This window comes from Hyposmocoma kahamanoa, unplaced genomic scaffold, assembly GCF_003589595.1.
Source record: "Hyposmocoma kahamanoa isolate Upper Pololo Valley unplaced genomic scaffold, ASM358959v1 93, whole genome shotgun sequence".
NCBI classification, from domain to species: Eukaryota; Metazoa; Arthropoda; class Insecta; order Lepidoptera; family Cosmopterigidae; genus Hyposmocoma; species Hyposmocoma kahamanoa.
In genome coordinates, this window is record NW_020654810.1 from 16,858,483 (window position 1) to 16,877,421 (window position 18,939).

Consider the following 18,939-nt stretch of genomic DNA (forward strand, 5'->3'; position numbering starts at 1 on the left):
CCAAAGATATGCAGATTCTGAAGCTCCGAAACTTGGCACAGAATATAGACCCCAATGAATGAAAATGCCAATTTTCGCGCCATCGTACCACTGAGGCAGGGGGCGGGTGTCCAAATCGTCCCAATCCGGCTTATAGGTTTTATTGTACAAAAACTTTGGTTCACTCGTCATGGTCACATTTAATAAAGCTTCAATTATATGGTCTTGTTTTGCGTAGGTAAAGCAAACCAAGACAGATAATATTAACACCTTCATTATCCTGTGGAAAAGTTAAGTCTAATTAAAGCAGTTTTTGTGGAATGGAAACTAAGGTAGGACTTCAAAATACCGACGTCGAACAGCGGATTGGGGAAAACTCCTCTTCCATGAACTTTAAAGTTGGACAATACATTAAAATGTTTGTTTTTATAAATAATATATGAAACATATAACAGTTATTTTAAAATTGCAATTTCATTTTAATTCAAATACGTTATTATCAAAAGTTATTCAAGTACGCGATGCCATGACCTTCTTCTTTTTTTTCAACGTCGAGATTTTTTTTTTATATCAAATAACGGGACGAATAAGTCCTGCGACTGGTGGTAAACTACACGACAGTTGCAGTGCCACTCAGAGCTTTAACTCGCAAAGAACTGAGGGACACTGCTACGGCGCCTTTCACCAGCACCCGTACCTACCCTTCATAACCGAAACGCAGTAATGCTCACATTACTGCTTGGCGGCAGTAATAGGTAAGGTGGCAGTAATTCCCTGGACGAACTCTTTTACAAGGAGCTCCACTACTACTAAAAATTAAGCGTATCGAAATAATAATATATTTACTGTACTCCAATAAATCATACTGAAGCTTTTGTATTTCTTTCTTAAACTAAATATATAACTTGGAATAACTTGACTGGAAAGTTTAATGCATTTTCTATAACATTTCGTGCTCTAAAAATAGCCGTTTCAGTAGCTTCTGAACTGAAGAAGTACGAAAATCCTTCTGGCCGTGTACATATTATCGAGTTTAATGTTCCAAGTATTGAGCATTTGGAATATTCTTTGGGCTGTTTGATACGAATGGTGAAAGTTTCGAGGTTTTGATTTCATTTTCTACTTTGGATACCTCGATGAAATTTTAACGGTAATAAAAGAGATTAACGAAGGCGAAATATGGAACTTGAGAGAATCGGTTGGAATCGTATCGTATTAATTTTACAAGTGGAATATTGAAGATTATTTCATTTTAATTATGTATTTTAATTATCACACTTCAGTACCACACGAGAAAAAAAAATTTTACCTCATTTGCAGATCCAATAAAAAAATATTTTTTCCTGCACTTCCTGAGGAACTAAACCAAACTGCCAAAAGAAATAACTCCTTATGCTTTTTATTGCACAAAACGGGCTTATTTATTTACTTTATTGATACAGATATCATTACGTAGTTGGTAAATCCCGATGTGGTTATCTGTCCGCAAAGCACTGACAAAGCATTTATTCCATACTGGGTATAATTTTTTAAGATATCTGAGAGCAAAGATCTCAGCTGCCACTGCGTCCATCACCTTGAGACAGAGCTGGCATCTGTCCCATATTCCAGTAAATTTATCAGAACCCTTTCCTTTCAAACTCGGAACGCCATAACGCTCACTACCTGAATACTTTCCTGGACGAGCTTTTCACACTGAGCTTAGTGTTACTAAAAACTGCTACTAAATCTACATGATTTGAGTACAATACAAATAATATATCGAGTTGTTAGGTTTTCGAGATTGTTACACATTGGAAATAAAACATTTTTTTCGGATCTAAATCGCGTATATTTTTTTCTTGAAGCAAACTAACGTTACGAACGCTTGACAGGTCCCATAGTCACGTCAGATTGGGATGGTAAAGTCATCAATTATCTACATAATTTCCAATATAGATAATATGTAATTTCATTCAAACACCAAGCCGATCTTTGCCTTCGGTAAGTCCAAGACTCCGATAAAGGTGGCGATCCAGCGATAATCGTCGGACAGAACAGTCAGGCGTTTTGTAAGGGAAATTAGATGACACAAGGCTTAAAATTATTCGAGACAATATTCATGCCTTACGATTGTTCACTATTAAGTAATTATCTCATTCCTGAAATACTCCTAATCCCGTGATTAATCACGATACGATGATGTTATGAATTACGAATTTACATTTTGATAGTTTTAACTTGAAATATCCGTGTTTTCCTTACAAACTGGGTTACAAAATGGACGGTTACTCGGTTTTTTCGGTTACAGCGTTCCGGTTTTGAAGGATGTGGGTGTTGGTGAAACTACAGACACGTGGGACTCGTCAGCTTTATGTCTTAGGGTGAGTAGCGCAGTGGCAGTTAGCGATTTAAAGCTTTAAGTGACACTGCAATTGTTATGGCGCCTAGCTATCACCTGTCGCTTACCACCAGGCGCACAACTTATTCATCACTTTGTATCACAAATAAAATAATAAATAAATAATCAGTTTGCATGCCCGATTCGGAAATGTGCAAGGATAGCTAGGACGATATCATGGTCAACATCATTGAAGGCGTTACAAAAATAGATGATTATTAATACTGTTAACCGTGAATTCTTTATACCCTCCCTAATGTCTTTTGTCACTTTCGTACTGTGACCAGGCCAAAATCCATGTTGGTATCTACTGGTCGAAGACGTTGTTTCTAAAAGAGAAAGATGATAAGTTGGCGATAAACAACTGCTTCAAGAATTATCTAAAGGAAGGTTAGTTAGGTATAGGGATTGGCCAAAAGTGTTTGAAGGTTGTGGGGTATGAACACACTTCTCCGGTAGACTGGTTGAAAATGCCAAACGACATTTTTTTTATAATATCATGTGATGGGACGAACAAGTCGTGCGCCTGATGGTAAGCTACACGCCTGTCCATAACTGTTGCTGCGCCACTCAGAGCTTTAAATCTCAAAGATCTGAGGGGCACTGCCACTGCGCCCGTCACCCTGACACATAAAGTTGACAAGGCCCATGTGCCAGTAATTTCACCAGCACCCCTTACCCTTCTGAACCGGAACGCAGTAATGCTCCTAGTGGTAGAAATAGGTAAGATGGCTGTACTTCCTTGGGCGAACTCTTTCACAAGGAGCTGTACTGCTATTAAAATCGTTAATAGCAGTAGAAACCTTAGTATCAGGCTCATAACTTAGACGTGGTACCTATCATAAAAAAGTTGTCTCTATTGAGATACGATAAACAGTGAGTATATTTTATTATTATAGTCTATCGAGTACCCAATGGTTTTGTTGCGTACAATAGAAACGTTTATGAGGTAGGTACAAATTCTGAAGCCAATTAATGTTTAATATTTGTATATACAATTAATATAATAACAATCATATTATAAATGAAATCATTCCTAACTGCACTTTCCTTTAGATGAGATGGAGGACAAAAGCTTAATTTTTCATTACATTATAAACGAGGAGTATAGCATAAAATAGTAGTTTAAACTGTAACAACAAGGTAATAGAGGACAATAAAACATAAAGTGAAAAAGAGCAATTTATGTTGTGCACTGAAAGATTATATATTCATAAGATTTGCAAATCATAACATCGTCCAATCATTTGATTAGAGCCATTACTCTCTCACTGCTTATTGACTATTGGATGCTTTTGCTTGTTCGCTCGTCGCAATCGCAACAGCAGAATAGCAATATAATAACAGCAGTTTAGACAGAGGTTCGATAGTAAGTTATTCATAATAGCGTAAGAATAATGCGCTATGTGCTATTGTAATAATGACTATTTTTAATAAGAGCAGATCTTAGCCTGGCGATATAAACGCACGTTTAAGAAACACATCAGCGATTTATAAGCCATTGCATATCGATGCAAACACGCTTTTGCGTCGACGTAATCGCTTATGTTGAATCATTAAAAACTTGCGGCTGATTTTATGCAAACGCGCTGTTGAATCTATGCTTACGCAAATTTGAATCGACGAGCACACGCGTGTGCATCGCGATACAATGGCGGCCACAAGCGGGCGTATCTTCAACACCATAAAAAAGTTATAATAATTTATTTTTAAATATGACGGACCCATCGAGTATATGACCAGAAATAGAGACGAAATAAAGACCATATATTCCTGGTAACACATTGGCGATACAGCTCTTATAAATATCAACTCTCGTTTGCACTGAAATATATACTGGCCAACTACTCACCTGTGTGTACGTCTCCATATATTCCAAAACATATTATGTATTTATTGTAATAAAGATAATATCTCTAACAATGCCGTGCTGTTTTATTCGGTGGTGTGGGAAAAACAGCAAAACATCTAGTTACAAAACAAACGTAATCAAATTTCATCGGTAATTAAATATTAAATATGTAATTTTGCAATTTTCGTCCATTATAGCAAAGCTCAAGTTAACTGGTCAATTTGAAGTGACATAATTGACGACACCCGTCAATTGTTTCGAACTCGGGCTAGCCAATCGGAGCGCAGTTGTCACAGTAATGATATGGCAGAAGAGTTTTCAAACAAATTAAATGACATTTCGTCTCTATTTCTGGTTATATACTAGAAGGACGGACCCAATATTTAAAATCTACGGCGTTGCGGCTATGTCGCGTTTGCATCGCGATCGTATGACAGCGGCTGCGACTGTATGGCGTTTGCATCGCGTTCGTATCGATGATTAAGTCGCGCGTGTACGTAAAGGTAGACGATTAGCGACTGTATCGCTACCGCATCGCGACTGAATCACTGCAGACGTGCTACAAAAAGTCGTCTTGTATAACCTCTTTAAGAAGCGGAGCGTGGACACTTTCATTGTGACTATGTCATTCAGCGAATCTTGTAAGCATTCTTGAATGTTTATTTCATTTATTTGGATCATTTGCAGATAGCTTCAACACCCCGGTGCGCTTGTCTTTGTATTTGGTCGGGAGTTCGAATATAACAATTTCATCCAAAATTGCGTACTGCAAATAAAAAGAAGCTAATAAGTTATTTTTGCCAAATATGATATTTTAATAGCAGTAGAACTCCTTGCGAAAGTGTTCTACAAGAGACGCATTGCTACTGTACTTATATTTGCCGCCAAGCAGTATTGTACCCGTTCATGTGACGGTACCTACAACAGTTTACTGACCGGACCCAAATTTCAAAAGGCCATACTACAGCGCAGACTTTTCCTTAATTAAACACTTAAAAAATATTATATATACACACGTACATGTGAATATAATTAGATTGAAATAATTTAGTAATTACAAGATAAATTCTGAATCCAGACACCAACGCCGTTTCGTTATCAAGGGAATCATACTCTACAGCATTCTCTCATTGGGAACACCTTTAGCCGACTGTTAGTGAGAAAATTCATTCCTACGTACATTGCATGACGCGCACTTTTTCCGTTTCTTATTCGTCTGTTACCTTAAGTACCACGGTGATAGGTCTCTTGTACCTACTATCTATATTATTATTATATTATGTACTTTTTTAATTAAGTCTAGGCAGTTAATGACAAAATTATGGTTGTCTGTAGTGGGTTTACATATAGATATAGCTTTCCCTTACCGATTTCACAATTCGACAGCTAGTTATAATTACTAGACGCTACTACAAATAAAAAAAGATTATTAGTACATTTATTTAACTGCCGCAAAAGCACATTAAAAAAATACGGAAAACTTTTAAAATAAATAATAAATCATATTATAAAAAAAGAAATAAAATAAATATTTACAAAACAACATCACAAACAAAACAAAAATAAAATTATTTACAAAAACAAAGACACTAGCGCCCAGTTACACGAGGCGAAAGTTTTTGCGCGGCGGCTGCACAGCGATAGGCCAGTTAGCACAGCTTCATGTACATTAATGGCGAATCTACATTCTATATACTAGGCAACAAATGTCGCGTAGACCAAATTCAAGCCAGTCTCGCCGTTTAAGTTAAAACGTAAAAGCTAAACAAATAGAGCGTATTTTGCCATGACAGACGCACGCGGTCTATGTGCGGCGGCCGCACAGCGATAGCCACGTTAGCACACCTTCATGTACATTAATGGCGACTCTGCATTCTATTTACTAGGCAACAAATGTCGCGTAGATCAAATTCAAGCCAGTCTCGCCGTTTAAGTTAAAACGTAAAAGCTAAACAAATAGAGCGTATTTTGCCATGACAGACGCACGCGGTCGCTGTGCGGCGGCCGCACAGCGATAGCCCCGTTAGCACACCTTCATGTACATTAATGGCGAATCTGCATTCTATTTACTAGGCAACAAATGTCGCGTAAACCAAATTCAAGCCAGTCTCGTCTTTAAGTTAAAACGTAAAAGCTAAACAAATAGAGCGTATTTTGCCATGACAGACGCACGCGGTCGCTGTGCGGCGGCAGCGCGGCGTGGGGTAGCGCGATGAAATTCGTGTTGAATGAATGCGTCCTTAAAAGTATAAAGATATACTTTTGTGAGACACTATTATACAATAATACTTTAATTAGCTTTTTTTATTACTTTATCTTTCCTAAATTGTTCAACCTGTATGTGAACAAACTCATTCAAGAGCACAGTGACAAACGTGTCGATTGTTCGATTGCCGGGCTCTACGTAAATAATATCAGCTACGCAGAAGACATGGTGCTGTTGGGTCCCACAACGCTGGGTCGGTTAGACGGTCTTTCGGTCGGTTCTTTTTACGATGTTAAGAGACGACATAACAGACGAAACAAGTCGTGCACCTGGTGGTAAGCAACACGCCTGTCCATAGCATTTGCAGTGCCACTCAGAGCCTTAAATATGCTAGTAGCTACGGTTTAGTTAAGTTATATATAAAAGCGAATATAAATGACCTTTGATGTCAGCGGCCTGAAAATGGCCTATGCACGGAGAATTGACCTGAATGGGTTACTTTTAAGAGAGTAGATATTGTTAAATAAGTACGAGCAGGCAGATATTGTCGTCATTGCATATAAGATTCCAAAGACCAAGCAGATATTGAGTCAAGTAACATGTTACTTAGCTCTACAATACCCTCACGTTTCATTCACGAATATAATAATATCTGTGAAGACATATATATCTATAAGTATTATAGTTATAGTATACACATATATAAGTACGAGTAGGTCAAATAAAGCCTCTATGAATGTCATATTAAATGTAAGTGAGCGTTTAACGTTAAAATTTTGGATATTTCTAGTTTTATTTTTAATAAGATATTGATGTCGTTTTACTAATTAGGTAACGTACTTTCGACATCAGTTTAAGGGTTTTTTGTATCATTGTAACATATCTTACATTTACGGAATAATCGCCTGGGCACATTTAAAATTACACCCTGTATATGTGTCGTACTTTTAAAAGCTGTTAGAGCGATAGTCCGTTAGTTTAAAAACTATTAAGTTATGCAACTTACTTCTACGAATTCATAACGTGTAGGTAGCAAAATTTGAATAACGTTAAGGCTTTCATTCTTTATAAAAAACGTCAAATCTCTTAATCTCAATTTGTCATCGACGGGCCATTTCAAGAATATAGCATATACGGCTTTTATATGATCTGTGTCGTCTGGCAACGCTATGGGACTCAATGGGTGGTATTCAGTCTTTATGCAAGTGTACCAAACATCTACATTGAATGTGTCTCTATGGTAATACCACGGCGAGGACCCGTAAATTGCTTCGCCATACATTTCTAGCCATTTTCCTAAACGCAGAAGTCGCTCTTTGAATATGGACGGTATAGTTCCCTGCTTAGTCGGTCCAATGTTAATAAGAGCGTTACCTAAAACAAAAAAAATTAATATAATACGGTTATGATCAACTTTTTAAGGAAAGTGTGTCTTTAAATTTGAAGTAACTTTTTGTTTTTAAACATAATGTTTATGGTGATTAGTTTACTTCATAGATATAATTCTCAGGAAAGATTTTGCTGTATGCATAAAAAAGTTAGTATAATTATGTCTGTGACACTCACCGATAATGAACACCCAGTAACTGACACTAATAACAAACATGTATGTTAGAAAATTTTGTCCTAAATCTTATAAGAAATTAATTTTAAAAAGATGTCGAACAGTTGTGATTGTCGGCCATTGGTGCCATCACCTTACGTGTATTTAATTTATTGTATAAAATAAATTTACTTTTTTACAAAACTGAGTAAAGTTTTCTAAAAAAATAAATTAATTTGTTTTGCAAAACTTTACATTTAAACTCATTCAATGTAATTACGTTGAATAATTATTGTCCCAAAAATATTTTTTTTTTCCAACTAATGCCTATATTTACCTTTCCAAATAAATACTTTAATCTAATATGGCGACAAAATTAGGAAAGGGGGAAGGCAAGAATTTGTGGTAGTTCGAATTACCGCTATGACTTTTGAATATGTGGCTTTATTCTACCAAGTGTTCAAAATGTGAAATTCCAATCACGAATTCCACAAGTCCTCATATAATATACGGAGAAAAATACCTAAGTAGGCACGCCCGACAAACGTCCATTTTGAGAAACCATGTTCGTTGCATCTAAACAATACGGTCAACAAATCGGTTGATATATGTTTGATAATTAATCTTATCTCACCTGCACAGCTGACAGTGGAAACAACCGACTCCAGCAATTCGTGATCGCTTAAAATATCAGCACCTTTGTTCGTGTCTTTTCGATAACCCCAAGAATACTTATCTAAGGAAAAAGCATTTTCCCATTTATGATTTATGGACGAGTAGTCTCCTGGAATTAGGGATCAATATTACGATTCAATGTTTATGGAATCGATTCAATTGCATACGATCCATTGTTTTTTGGATCGATTCACTTCAATGCGATTTTTAAGCGAATCGATTCAAAATATAGGCGAATCGAATCGTCTAGCAAGATCGTATTTATAATTTAAACAAAAATCTCATCTTATTAATTATTTCGTCAAGTACAGGAACGGAAAATAAAGAGAAGGACAATGCTTTGGATATTAAGTTATGCGACAGTATAATTGAAAAGTTTAGTTAGATGTAAAGGATTGGCATCTGTGAAAAGCTACAAAAATATTTATGTATTATTATGGCAATTAAATCACGTAATAAAGGCATTGACAATAAAGGTGTTTTATTTATTATGAATTTTGACACGATTTTTTAAAACTCGATTCAAGAGCATACGATGCGATCTGTGGATCGATTCATATGCTCTTCTATTCTATGCTCTGAAGCATATAATCCAATACGAACCAAAAAAATCGATTCACAGCAAAAATCGTGCATAAAATATAATGAAATAAAATATAATGTTACTTATAATTATTAATACAAAGATCACTCAGAAAAAACACTCAGAAAAAATTCCTTCGATCCGGTCGGATTCAAACCGACGTCTTCTTGCATACCGTGTCAGACGCTATACCAACTAAGCCACGGAACGAACCAACGGACCTCACGAATTTTTCTATGTGCTTGCGTCGTGTCTTTGTACTTGGTCTTTCAACGACTTTTTAGTCGTAGCGCCATCTACGAGAAATCTATTACAGATTTATCACCCAGTTAGTACCTTTACAGCTACCAGTCCTGGCGAGAGATGTCGCTATTCACTGTATTAATTAAATTTTTATTGAATTGATATTCAATTATTTTTTGTGAAATTACTCCACTAGTTTGTTATAATTATTAATACAAAGATCGAACACTCAGAAAAAACACTCAGAAAAAATTCCTTCGATCCGGTCGGATTCGAACCGACGTCTTCTTGCATGCCGTGCCAGACGCTATACCAACTAAGCCACGGAACGAACCAACGGACCTCACGAATTTTTCTATGTGCTTGCGTCGTGTCTTTGTACTTGGTCTTTCAACGACTTTTTAGTCGTAGCGCCGTCTACGAGAAATCTATTACAGATTTATCACCCAGTTAGTACCTTTACAGCTACCAGTCCAGGCGAGAGATGTCGCTATTCACTGTATTAATTAAATTTTTATTGAATTGAAAATAAAAAAAATGTTGTAGTTGGTATAGCGTCTGGCACGGTATGCAAGAAGACGTCGGTTCGAATCCGACCGGATCGAAGGAATTTTTTCTGAGTGTTCGATCTTTGTGTTAATAATTATAACAAACTAGTGGAGTAATTTCACAAAAAATAATTGAATATCAATTCAATAAAAATTTAATTAATATAATGTTACTGTTGTAAACAATATCATGAGCCCTCGTTGGCTATTAGAAGAAAAAATTGAAATAATTTTAATCCGTCCGCCTCCTGGAGCCACATGGATGAAAACACAAGACGCAGTTGTGTCCACCATTTCAAAAAGTGAAATAAGTACTAACACACAATTTGTAACTTAAGTCGTACATACAAAACACTAAATAGGTAACGGATGAAATGTCTTACTGGGATTGAATCTGTCCGCACAATTATAGAAGTCTCCATGTTTACAGTTTGTGTCCGCGCCCCATCTATCATTGACTACAATTTCATGTTTAACAGGGCTTTCATTGTAGAGCCAGGCTAACAGTTCTGGTGACTTCCAGTAAGCATCACTTGCATCTGATTCTCCGTCGCTCCACAGCACTGACGGTTTGTAATTTTCAACCAAGTATTTAATGTCTGGCCAAACTATTTCATCGGTGTACTTGGTAGTTTTGTAACCACTTATTTTGTCATTCAAGAATAGTTTATTAAACCATTCGTATAAGGAGTAATAGACACCAAATTTCATGTTGTGTTTTCTTACTGCCTTTGAAAGAAGTTTCACGATGTCTTTTTTTGGTCCTTCGTCCACTGAATTCCAATAAGGACGTTTAGATGGAAACAAGGTAAATCCGTCGTGATGCTTGGTAGTGAGAACGACGTATCTAAAATTTACAATGTAATGCTTTACAAATTCGTTACAGCAACAAGTTGATGTAAATTCCTTTAAAGCTGTTATGAATTATGAACGTGTTAATAATTAGAGGTTGAAACAAACAAAGTATACCTGAACTACGAGAAAGTTAGCAAGTAGTTCTCGAAGTTCACGACATAATGGGAACGCGCCCTTATTATGCTATGCTACAGCATAGAATATGAATACGCATGCCCCTGTTTGAAGATTAGTAGATACAGTCTTGAATGAGACCTGCTGGATCATAACAGGTTGTCTTAGCCGACCTCGGTAAGATTGCGGTATCCACTTGCTGGCATAACTTTGTCAGACACTCTCGAAGCAAGAACGACGAACGATGACCTACAGATTTGATTTCGATCGGGGCTAGAACTAAGAATGTATGACAACGCGATTTAACAGTTTCGAACGTTTATTGTCCGTGGTCCAACTGCGTAGTCCGACTAGTTCGACCAGGGGCACAAAACTTTGCCCTTGGTCCAACTAGTTGGACTACGGGCAATATTGTATGGGCATTGGACCTACTCATCGGTTAGTACAGTCACCGTCAATATTAATAATGTTACTGGTTCTGAGCTAACTACAATTGTTGTCTAGGATGATCCCTGTGACAGTTCGTAAAAAATCGCAAGATATAATCTTGTAATAATGTGCACTGTTTAATGTATTTTCACTTAAAAGCGATACTTACAAAAATAATTCATAAAATATATTAAACAGTGCACATTATCACAAGATTATATCTTGCGATTTTTTATGAACTGTCACAGGGATCGTCCTAGAGAACAATTGTATCAGAATCAGTAACATTATTAATGTTGACGGTGACTGTACTAACTGATCAGTAGGTCCAATGCCATACAATATTGCCCATAGTCCAACTAGTTGCGACTATGCAGTTGGACCACGGGCAATAAGCCGTGACGTGACCCGTCTTGTCGTTGACGGACTTCGAGTAGTTCCATATGTCATCTGTAGTGGAAAAACGGCCGTAACTATGGATTTCGTGCTTCGAGAATACGGCCTCTGTAGCGGGATCTTGCGAAATAGCCAAGATGGCGATCCGAGACTCGACACCCTATTCGTGATCACTTCACAGTGCAGAGCTTTTTAATCACACTCCAGCTCAAATTGTGAACTCCAAATTATTCAACTGCCCGTAAATTGTGTTAATGATCATTATTTATTGTTTATCTAATGTAATTCGAGCAAGGATGTCATAAATATAAACAGGTGGCATGAAGAAAGTGTTCAAAACAGTTACTTGTATATGGCGCATGCCACTGCTTTTAGATAATAAAGCAGTATTGCGGAATACTACGATTGTGAACTGAACATAAAGCGACGTAATGTAACGTGTTTGACGTAAGAAGATGGGTGCTTTATTCAGGATAAAGTTTCTTCTGCTCTGCTTGTCGCTATATGCGTAGTTCAAAATCACGGTATACTGCTATACTGCGTTATTATATGTATAGAGGGAACGACATGACACATTGTTATTTATATGAAATAGCATATTTTTTTACATACTTTACGTAACATTTTTCACTTTAACATTTTACGCACTAGGAAAACCTTGTGTCGGGGGTGCCCTGGTAAGACAAATAAATGTAGGCCATACAAATATTTCTCGGCCCGGGAATCGAACCCTGGACCTCTGCGTTGTAGACCTGCATGGTAACCGTTCGGCCACAGAAGCAGTTAAATTGAAAATGTAATTAAATGAAAATGTAATAGATTGGTAGAATAAAATGGACTAGATAATTCGAAAACGCTTTGTTTTGCGAAACTCACTTATTTCAAGAGAACTGAAGTTGTGTAAATTTCTACAGGATTTGATAAATATAAATTGTTGGTAAATTTAATTTATGTAGAAGCAAAACACTGGTATAAAACGATTCTCTCTTTCTTATAATTGAAAAGAGAAGTACGCGTTATTTTGTAAAGTTTTAGTTCTGCTTTAAATTATTATTTTTTATAATACTAAGTGACGTGGTGAGCAAGTCGTGCGCCTATCGCGACACACCTATCCATAACAGTTGCGGTGCCTCTCAAAGCTATAAGTCGCAAAGATCTTAGGGGCAGCTACTGCGCCCGTCACTCTAACACATAAGTTGACAAGTCCCATGTGCCTGTAAGTTCACCAGCATCTTTACCCTTCAAAACCGGAACGCAATAATGCTCACATTATTGCTTGGCGGTAGAAATAAGTAAGGTGGCAGTACCTATTTCCCTGGACGAACTCATTCACAAGGCGCTTTACTGCCACTTACTATAATTTTAACATTGTCAATGAAGAAAGCGAACAGATACAAACTTAGCTCCGGATTTCGCAAAAAGTTTTGCCCATTTATCGGGATTAAAAGATTTAGCTGTGAATAATGGTGCCAAATCTTCATAAGCGAAATTAGGACCATATTTCTTCCTCAGAATGCTGACAGTTTCCGCATCACCTAAAAAGATATGAAGTGTGCTATAAGCAACGACTAAGGCTCTAAATTTATTTAGGGAGATAGCGGGCATTTATGTAAAACACCCTTATAACTTTGAAATGATGGACCGACTAAATCTAGTTTGTTGCGACTAGAACTAAATGACGATTTACCCAACTAATCAAATTTCAAAAACTCGACCATGGTCACTCAGGAAAAAGGGACGCGGCTACTGCCGCCTTCAACAATACAAGTTTATGTAAAGCCACATTAAAAAATCAGCAGGCAAACGAAGGCGACCTAATGACCTAGTATGACCGGTCCATAATCAGTTTGAACAATTTGACACAAGTACGTATTTGAATAATGTAAAGAACTAAACGGGTAATCACTACAGTGCCACATAAGAACTCTGAGTTAATATAATAGATGATGATCTCGGTGGCACAATGGTTTGTACTGTGGGTGCTGGGTGAGGAGGTTCAATTCCTGGTGAGAATTTTTGAAATAAAACTTTTCTGAATTGTTTCTGATGTGGATATTCTGGTAGTGTCCCGGAATGAACTCCGTTGCTCTGGCACTCACAATATAGGGATTCCCTGGCTTGAAACCAGTTAATTGGTGTGGTTGTTTGTTCATACTAATGTATGAATGGTTGCTATTCAAAGTACATCGACGATAGAGCAAGAACTTGTTAAAGATTTCGTTGAACTGAGCTAATGCTGCTATGAAAAGCAAGACATTGTCGAAAAAATACTCACCACCTTCCATGTTAGCCCAGAGCCATTCGTTTTTACCTGCCACAGAGTATATTCCCCAATGTATGAAAATCCCAATTTTAGCCGCATCGTACCATTGGGGCAAGGGTCGAGTATCCAGATCTTCCCATTTTGACAAATAAGCACTTGTAACATTTGTTTTAGGTATATTATCAGAATTTCCAGTAGGTTTGCAAATGACACATTCAAACAAAATAGTTAAAAGTAATCTTCTCATAACTGATGATATTTCGTCGTTACTGCAAAAATAGACATAAAATTAAGCTCAACGACATTTATTCACAAATTTTCCCTTTGTTTTCAAATAACCTCTTAAAATTACTTCTAATTATATTTTGGGTGGTATGTAGCAATCGCAACAATGGTACAATGGTTATTTATAAAATCAATATGTTTCATTGTTACCTGCTAGCTAATTGATATTTATGTTGCTTATAGCAACATTACGCGCCTAACTATTGAGACAATGACACTTATTTAGCATTTTCAAGTAATAGCTCCCACCCTTGCTACCACAAGACCACACCTGCAAAATGACAACTCTTTAGGAAAGAGGTGCAATTAACGAAATTAGTTGATAACTTGCTATGCTATAAAATTTCACATAATATGTGTAAAAAAAATTCACACAATATTAAATTAAATGAAATATAAGAAAGAAATGAGAGAAAATTGCACAAGCAAAAGCACAAATATCATTTACTTATTTGCTTTATATAGTGTGGGTACATTGTAAATGTTCGTGGTAAAATTAGATTGGAGCACTGGAGAACTTAAGCCTTAGCCTTAAATAAGAACATTATTATTCTACCCGATTAATGTAATGTATATTTGCAAAAATACAATACGTTAAGAAATTGATTGAACTAAAACAAGATAATGTCATTATTTAAAAATTAATATAATATGCATCGATTAGGGATCAATCACCTTTATATTTATTTACGTCTACACCTTTTTTTTTTAAATTTATGTACATACACCTTTATTCGAAAAAAATCATCATTCGAGTAGAATAAACTTTCTAAAAGCCAAATACCCAAATCCCTTTTAAATCTAGCTAAAGGAAAGAATTTAAATCAATCCGGTATTTCGTCAAAAACTTTTCCACTTATAGTTACTTTGGAAACGTTTTGTCTTAGAGCGCGTGTACATGCTAAGAAATTCGACGTGTCTGCTACAGAAAAGATGAGAAAGGTCTTGTACACGACAAGAATTTTGTCAGATCTAGCCATGAAAATATGTCGTGTCTTTTGCAGACGAGAATATGTTGAGCATGATACAAATGCTTTCGGACAGACGTGTGTAGGGTAAAATGTGTCAGTGCATTAAGAGTCTTCCAGTTAGCTGTCGTTTTACAACCCACTGTGGGAAGAAATATGTTGTTGCATATGTTGACTACTAACCAATGCGCGTGGATGGGTCCACGCGCATAAACGTTCGTTTACTGATAATGCACCTCACCAACACCTCATACAATAGCAGCAGAGGGCGTCGGGTTCGCGTGTAAAAACGACACGATTTCTTGCATAGACCCGGCGACTTTTTTTAGCATGGATACTCGCCCTTAAGGTTTATGTCTTGTATCACTTTGTTTGCGTTTCTTAGGCTTCTAGCAGTTACATTTTTCGCTAGTACAAATTTTTGTTGATTTACCCTTACACATATACCAGTTTCGAATATAAATATATAGTAGTAAATTTACAGGGCCAGTGTAACATTCAGAGTAATATAAGCCATAAATGTAGATAGATAGATAGATTAATAAGTTATTATAAAACGTGTTCAAAACGAAATAAGACAAAAATAAATTACGTGCATTGTTGTCGTTTCATTTTGTTATTTTTCACTTTTTAGTGTAGTGATTGTTGTGGTTTTTGAGATGGTTGAATTACTTTTAAAAAAAGTTTGTTTATTTTAACTATTTTAGTAAATATAGTCAGGTAAGTAGTGTAGTGTTTAGTTAAGTCTATATACTAAACATTAGACGGTAATGCACTTTGTGATTTAGAACCAAATAAATTACTTAAGTAACCACATGGTGAAAAGGCATTACGAGAAATGGAAAGGTTAAGACGATTTTCTTAATCGCCGACCATATGACGAAAAGGCATTACGAGAATTGGGGTGTTCTCGTCCAGTTATATCATTAGGAGAAATTGAAAGATGAAGGCATCCACGTCTAACCGCAAACTTTTCATTTTTAACAGTTTAAGATACACAATGTACGTATATGCCTATAAAATTTGAGGATTTGCCTCAATTTCTATGGGATCTTATCAAATTCCGTCTTGGTGACGATGGGGGTACCTCGGCAGCGTGCCCTATCAAACAAAAAATAATTTTCAAATTCAGTCCGTAATTGTTGGAGAAATCGGTGAACACGCTGTTCATCCATACATAATTTGAGTATTTCGCTCGATTTCCATGGGATTCCCTCATCAGATTTTACTCGGTCACAAAGGGACTCGAGAGTATATATATATATATATATATATATATTAACTAAGTTCAGCAAGAAAGTGCGCTATCAACCTTTTCTTAAAGGAAGCGATCGACGGACTAGATTGGATGTGAGAAGGGAGTCTGTTCCACAACTGCGCTGCTCGAGAAGAAAAAGAGTTAAAAAAGAAATTTGTATTGCAGCTGGGACGAACGAGCATCTTAGTGGTGTAAGGACGTCTTGAGCGAATGGGAGTATTATCCTTTCAAACTAAAAACAGAATTTTCAAAATCGGTCCACAATTGACAAAGAAACCGGTGACTACACAGTACATACCTATACAATTTGAGGATTTGGCTCGATTTCCAAGGGATCTCCTCATCAGATTCTGACTTGATGACTATGGGACCATCTTGAGAATGCACCCTTTCAAACAAAAAAGAATTTTCAAAATCGGTCCACAAGTGACGGAGAAATCGGACAACATACATAAAATGTAAGTACATATAGCCGAACGTGTTACCTCCTTCTTTTTTTAAGTCGATTTATTATGATACAAACTAGTTTTAAGTACAATTTGCTATACCCTGCCAAATTTACTTGTATTAACTGTTTAAATTATGGTTGCAATGAATGATTACTGTATTCTATTCTATTTTAAGTAATTTAAAATAGGGGCGACTTGATACATCTGGTGCCAAATTACAGATAGATCGGATACACCTCGTCTGTGCTATAAAAACTTTCCTGAAGTCAGTAACGTTGACTCAAATGATAATACTGTATCTTAGTACAGATTCTACATATACATAATAAGCTGTCAAGGCTTTGTCCTTATTCGCTACCCTTGTCAACTTGTAGAGCAAAACCAAATTTATTTATTTACGTGTACAGTGAGCATAAATTTTAACTAAATTTAAGCAACACTTTGCATGCCTAGTCAGGTAAAACATGTGTTCTGTAATAGTTGTTCCATCTTTCACGCCATGTATTAAGCAAACAAAATTTCATTTCATTTCATTTCATCCTCTTAAGAACGTTTAAAAAATATTAGTCGTTTAGTAGTAATTCTAAAAAACTGTAGAAACCCATTGATCTACCAAATAGGGCAATGTAGAAACCAGTCTTTCTTTTTGTGAAAAGATAACACAAAAGATAAATAACTAATGTATGCTCACTCAGTTCTCTCAGAGGGCTAGTCAGATCTACAAAAGTACTAAGTTTGCTTGTAATATTATTTACTACTAGTTTTTATCAGTAGTAGTTTTGTTAAACTATCGTTTTTAAACGATTAGCGCCTTTTTAAAATTGTTATAAAATACTTTCTTATACTTTCAAAAGGAACGATTTCCTAAAAACCAAATAACAGAATTAAATTTCGTATATGTCTAGATTTAGTAAAAGTTAGAAATGATTTTCTAAAATATGAATGAAACCACTAATGTGTGTTGGCTTTGAATAATATTTTTTTTAAAGTGCTCACTCACACTTAACATTTTTGAAAATATCTGTATGTATAATAAAACTTAAACAAGCTAATTAAATATTAATACAAAGATCGAACACTCAGAAAAAACACTTAGAAAATATTCCTTCGATCCGGTCGGATTCGAATCGACGTCTTCTTGCATACCGTGCCAGAAGTTCTGGCACGGTAAGGTTATCTTTAATTGTAGATGTTTATGACCTAAAAGTGGGGAATTTCATTGAATAAAGAGAAATACACAACATTAGTTGGTCGCATAGTTTGTTTATTATGATAAAAATAATAAGGTTATCTTTAAGGATAACCTAATAATTAAAATAATTGTGTGCATTAGGTATTATATATTTATACTTATTAAGAGGAATTATTTTATCATATCACGGGGTTCGTGAATTCTTGAAATTCGTGATAACAAATTTATTCTCATTATATTTAGAGGAGGTTGGGTCTGTAGTACGCAGGTGCTTCACGTTAGCGGATTTAATCAAGTACGCAGCGAGTATTAATAATAATATCATCATCATCATCATCTCAGCCCGTTAACACCCACTGTTGGGTATAGTCCTCCCTTTTGCACGCCAGCTCAATCGGTCCTGTGCGAATTTCATCCACAATCTTCCGGCCACCCCGACAATATCGTCCGACCATCTAGCAGATGGTCTGCCTCGAGGACGTCTCGCTCCTACTGGGTACCACTCAGTAACCACCTTGGTCCATCAGTCGTGCCGCCTAGTAACGTGTCCTGCCCATCTCCATTTTAGGCTCACAATGCGCAGACCGACGTCTATGGCCCTTGTTCGCTGTCGTATCTCCACGTTGGGTATGCGGTCGATGAGGGAAATGCCGAGCGTGGTGCGCTCCATTGCCCGTTGTGCTACTCTGATTTTGTGCATGTATTCCTTTGTGAGCGGCCA

The 18,939-nt window shown here is 36.4% G+C and overlaps 1 protein-coding gene across 1 annotated transcript in view; it reads right to left on the reverse strand.

The window, feature by feature from the left end:
- The window catches only part of LOC113237078 (tissue alpha-L-fucosidase-like), a 21,353-nt gene extending 2,465 nt beyond the window's left edge, over window positions 1-18,888 (reverse strand). The window contains exons 1-6 of the mRNA XM_026473339.1: window positions 18,793-18,888; window positions 16,407-16,420; window positions 14,079-14,335; window positions 13,203-13,338; window positions 10,393-10,856; window positions 8,595-8,741 (exon numbers count right to left, since the gene is read on the reverse strand). Coding sequence (XP_026329124.1) covers window positions 8,595-8,741; window positions 10,393-10,856; window positions 13,203-13,338; window positions 14,079-14,335; window positions 16,407-16,420; window positions 18,793-18,888 — 1,114 coding nt within the window. The remainder of the gene's footprint in view (window positions 1-8,594; window positions 8,742-10,392; window positions 10,857-13,202; window positions 13,339-14,078; window positions 14,336-16,406; window positions 16,421-18,792) is intronic.
- Window positions 18,889-18,939: the final 51 nt, after the last annotated feature.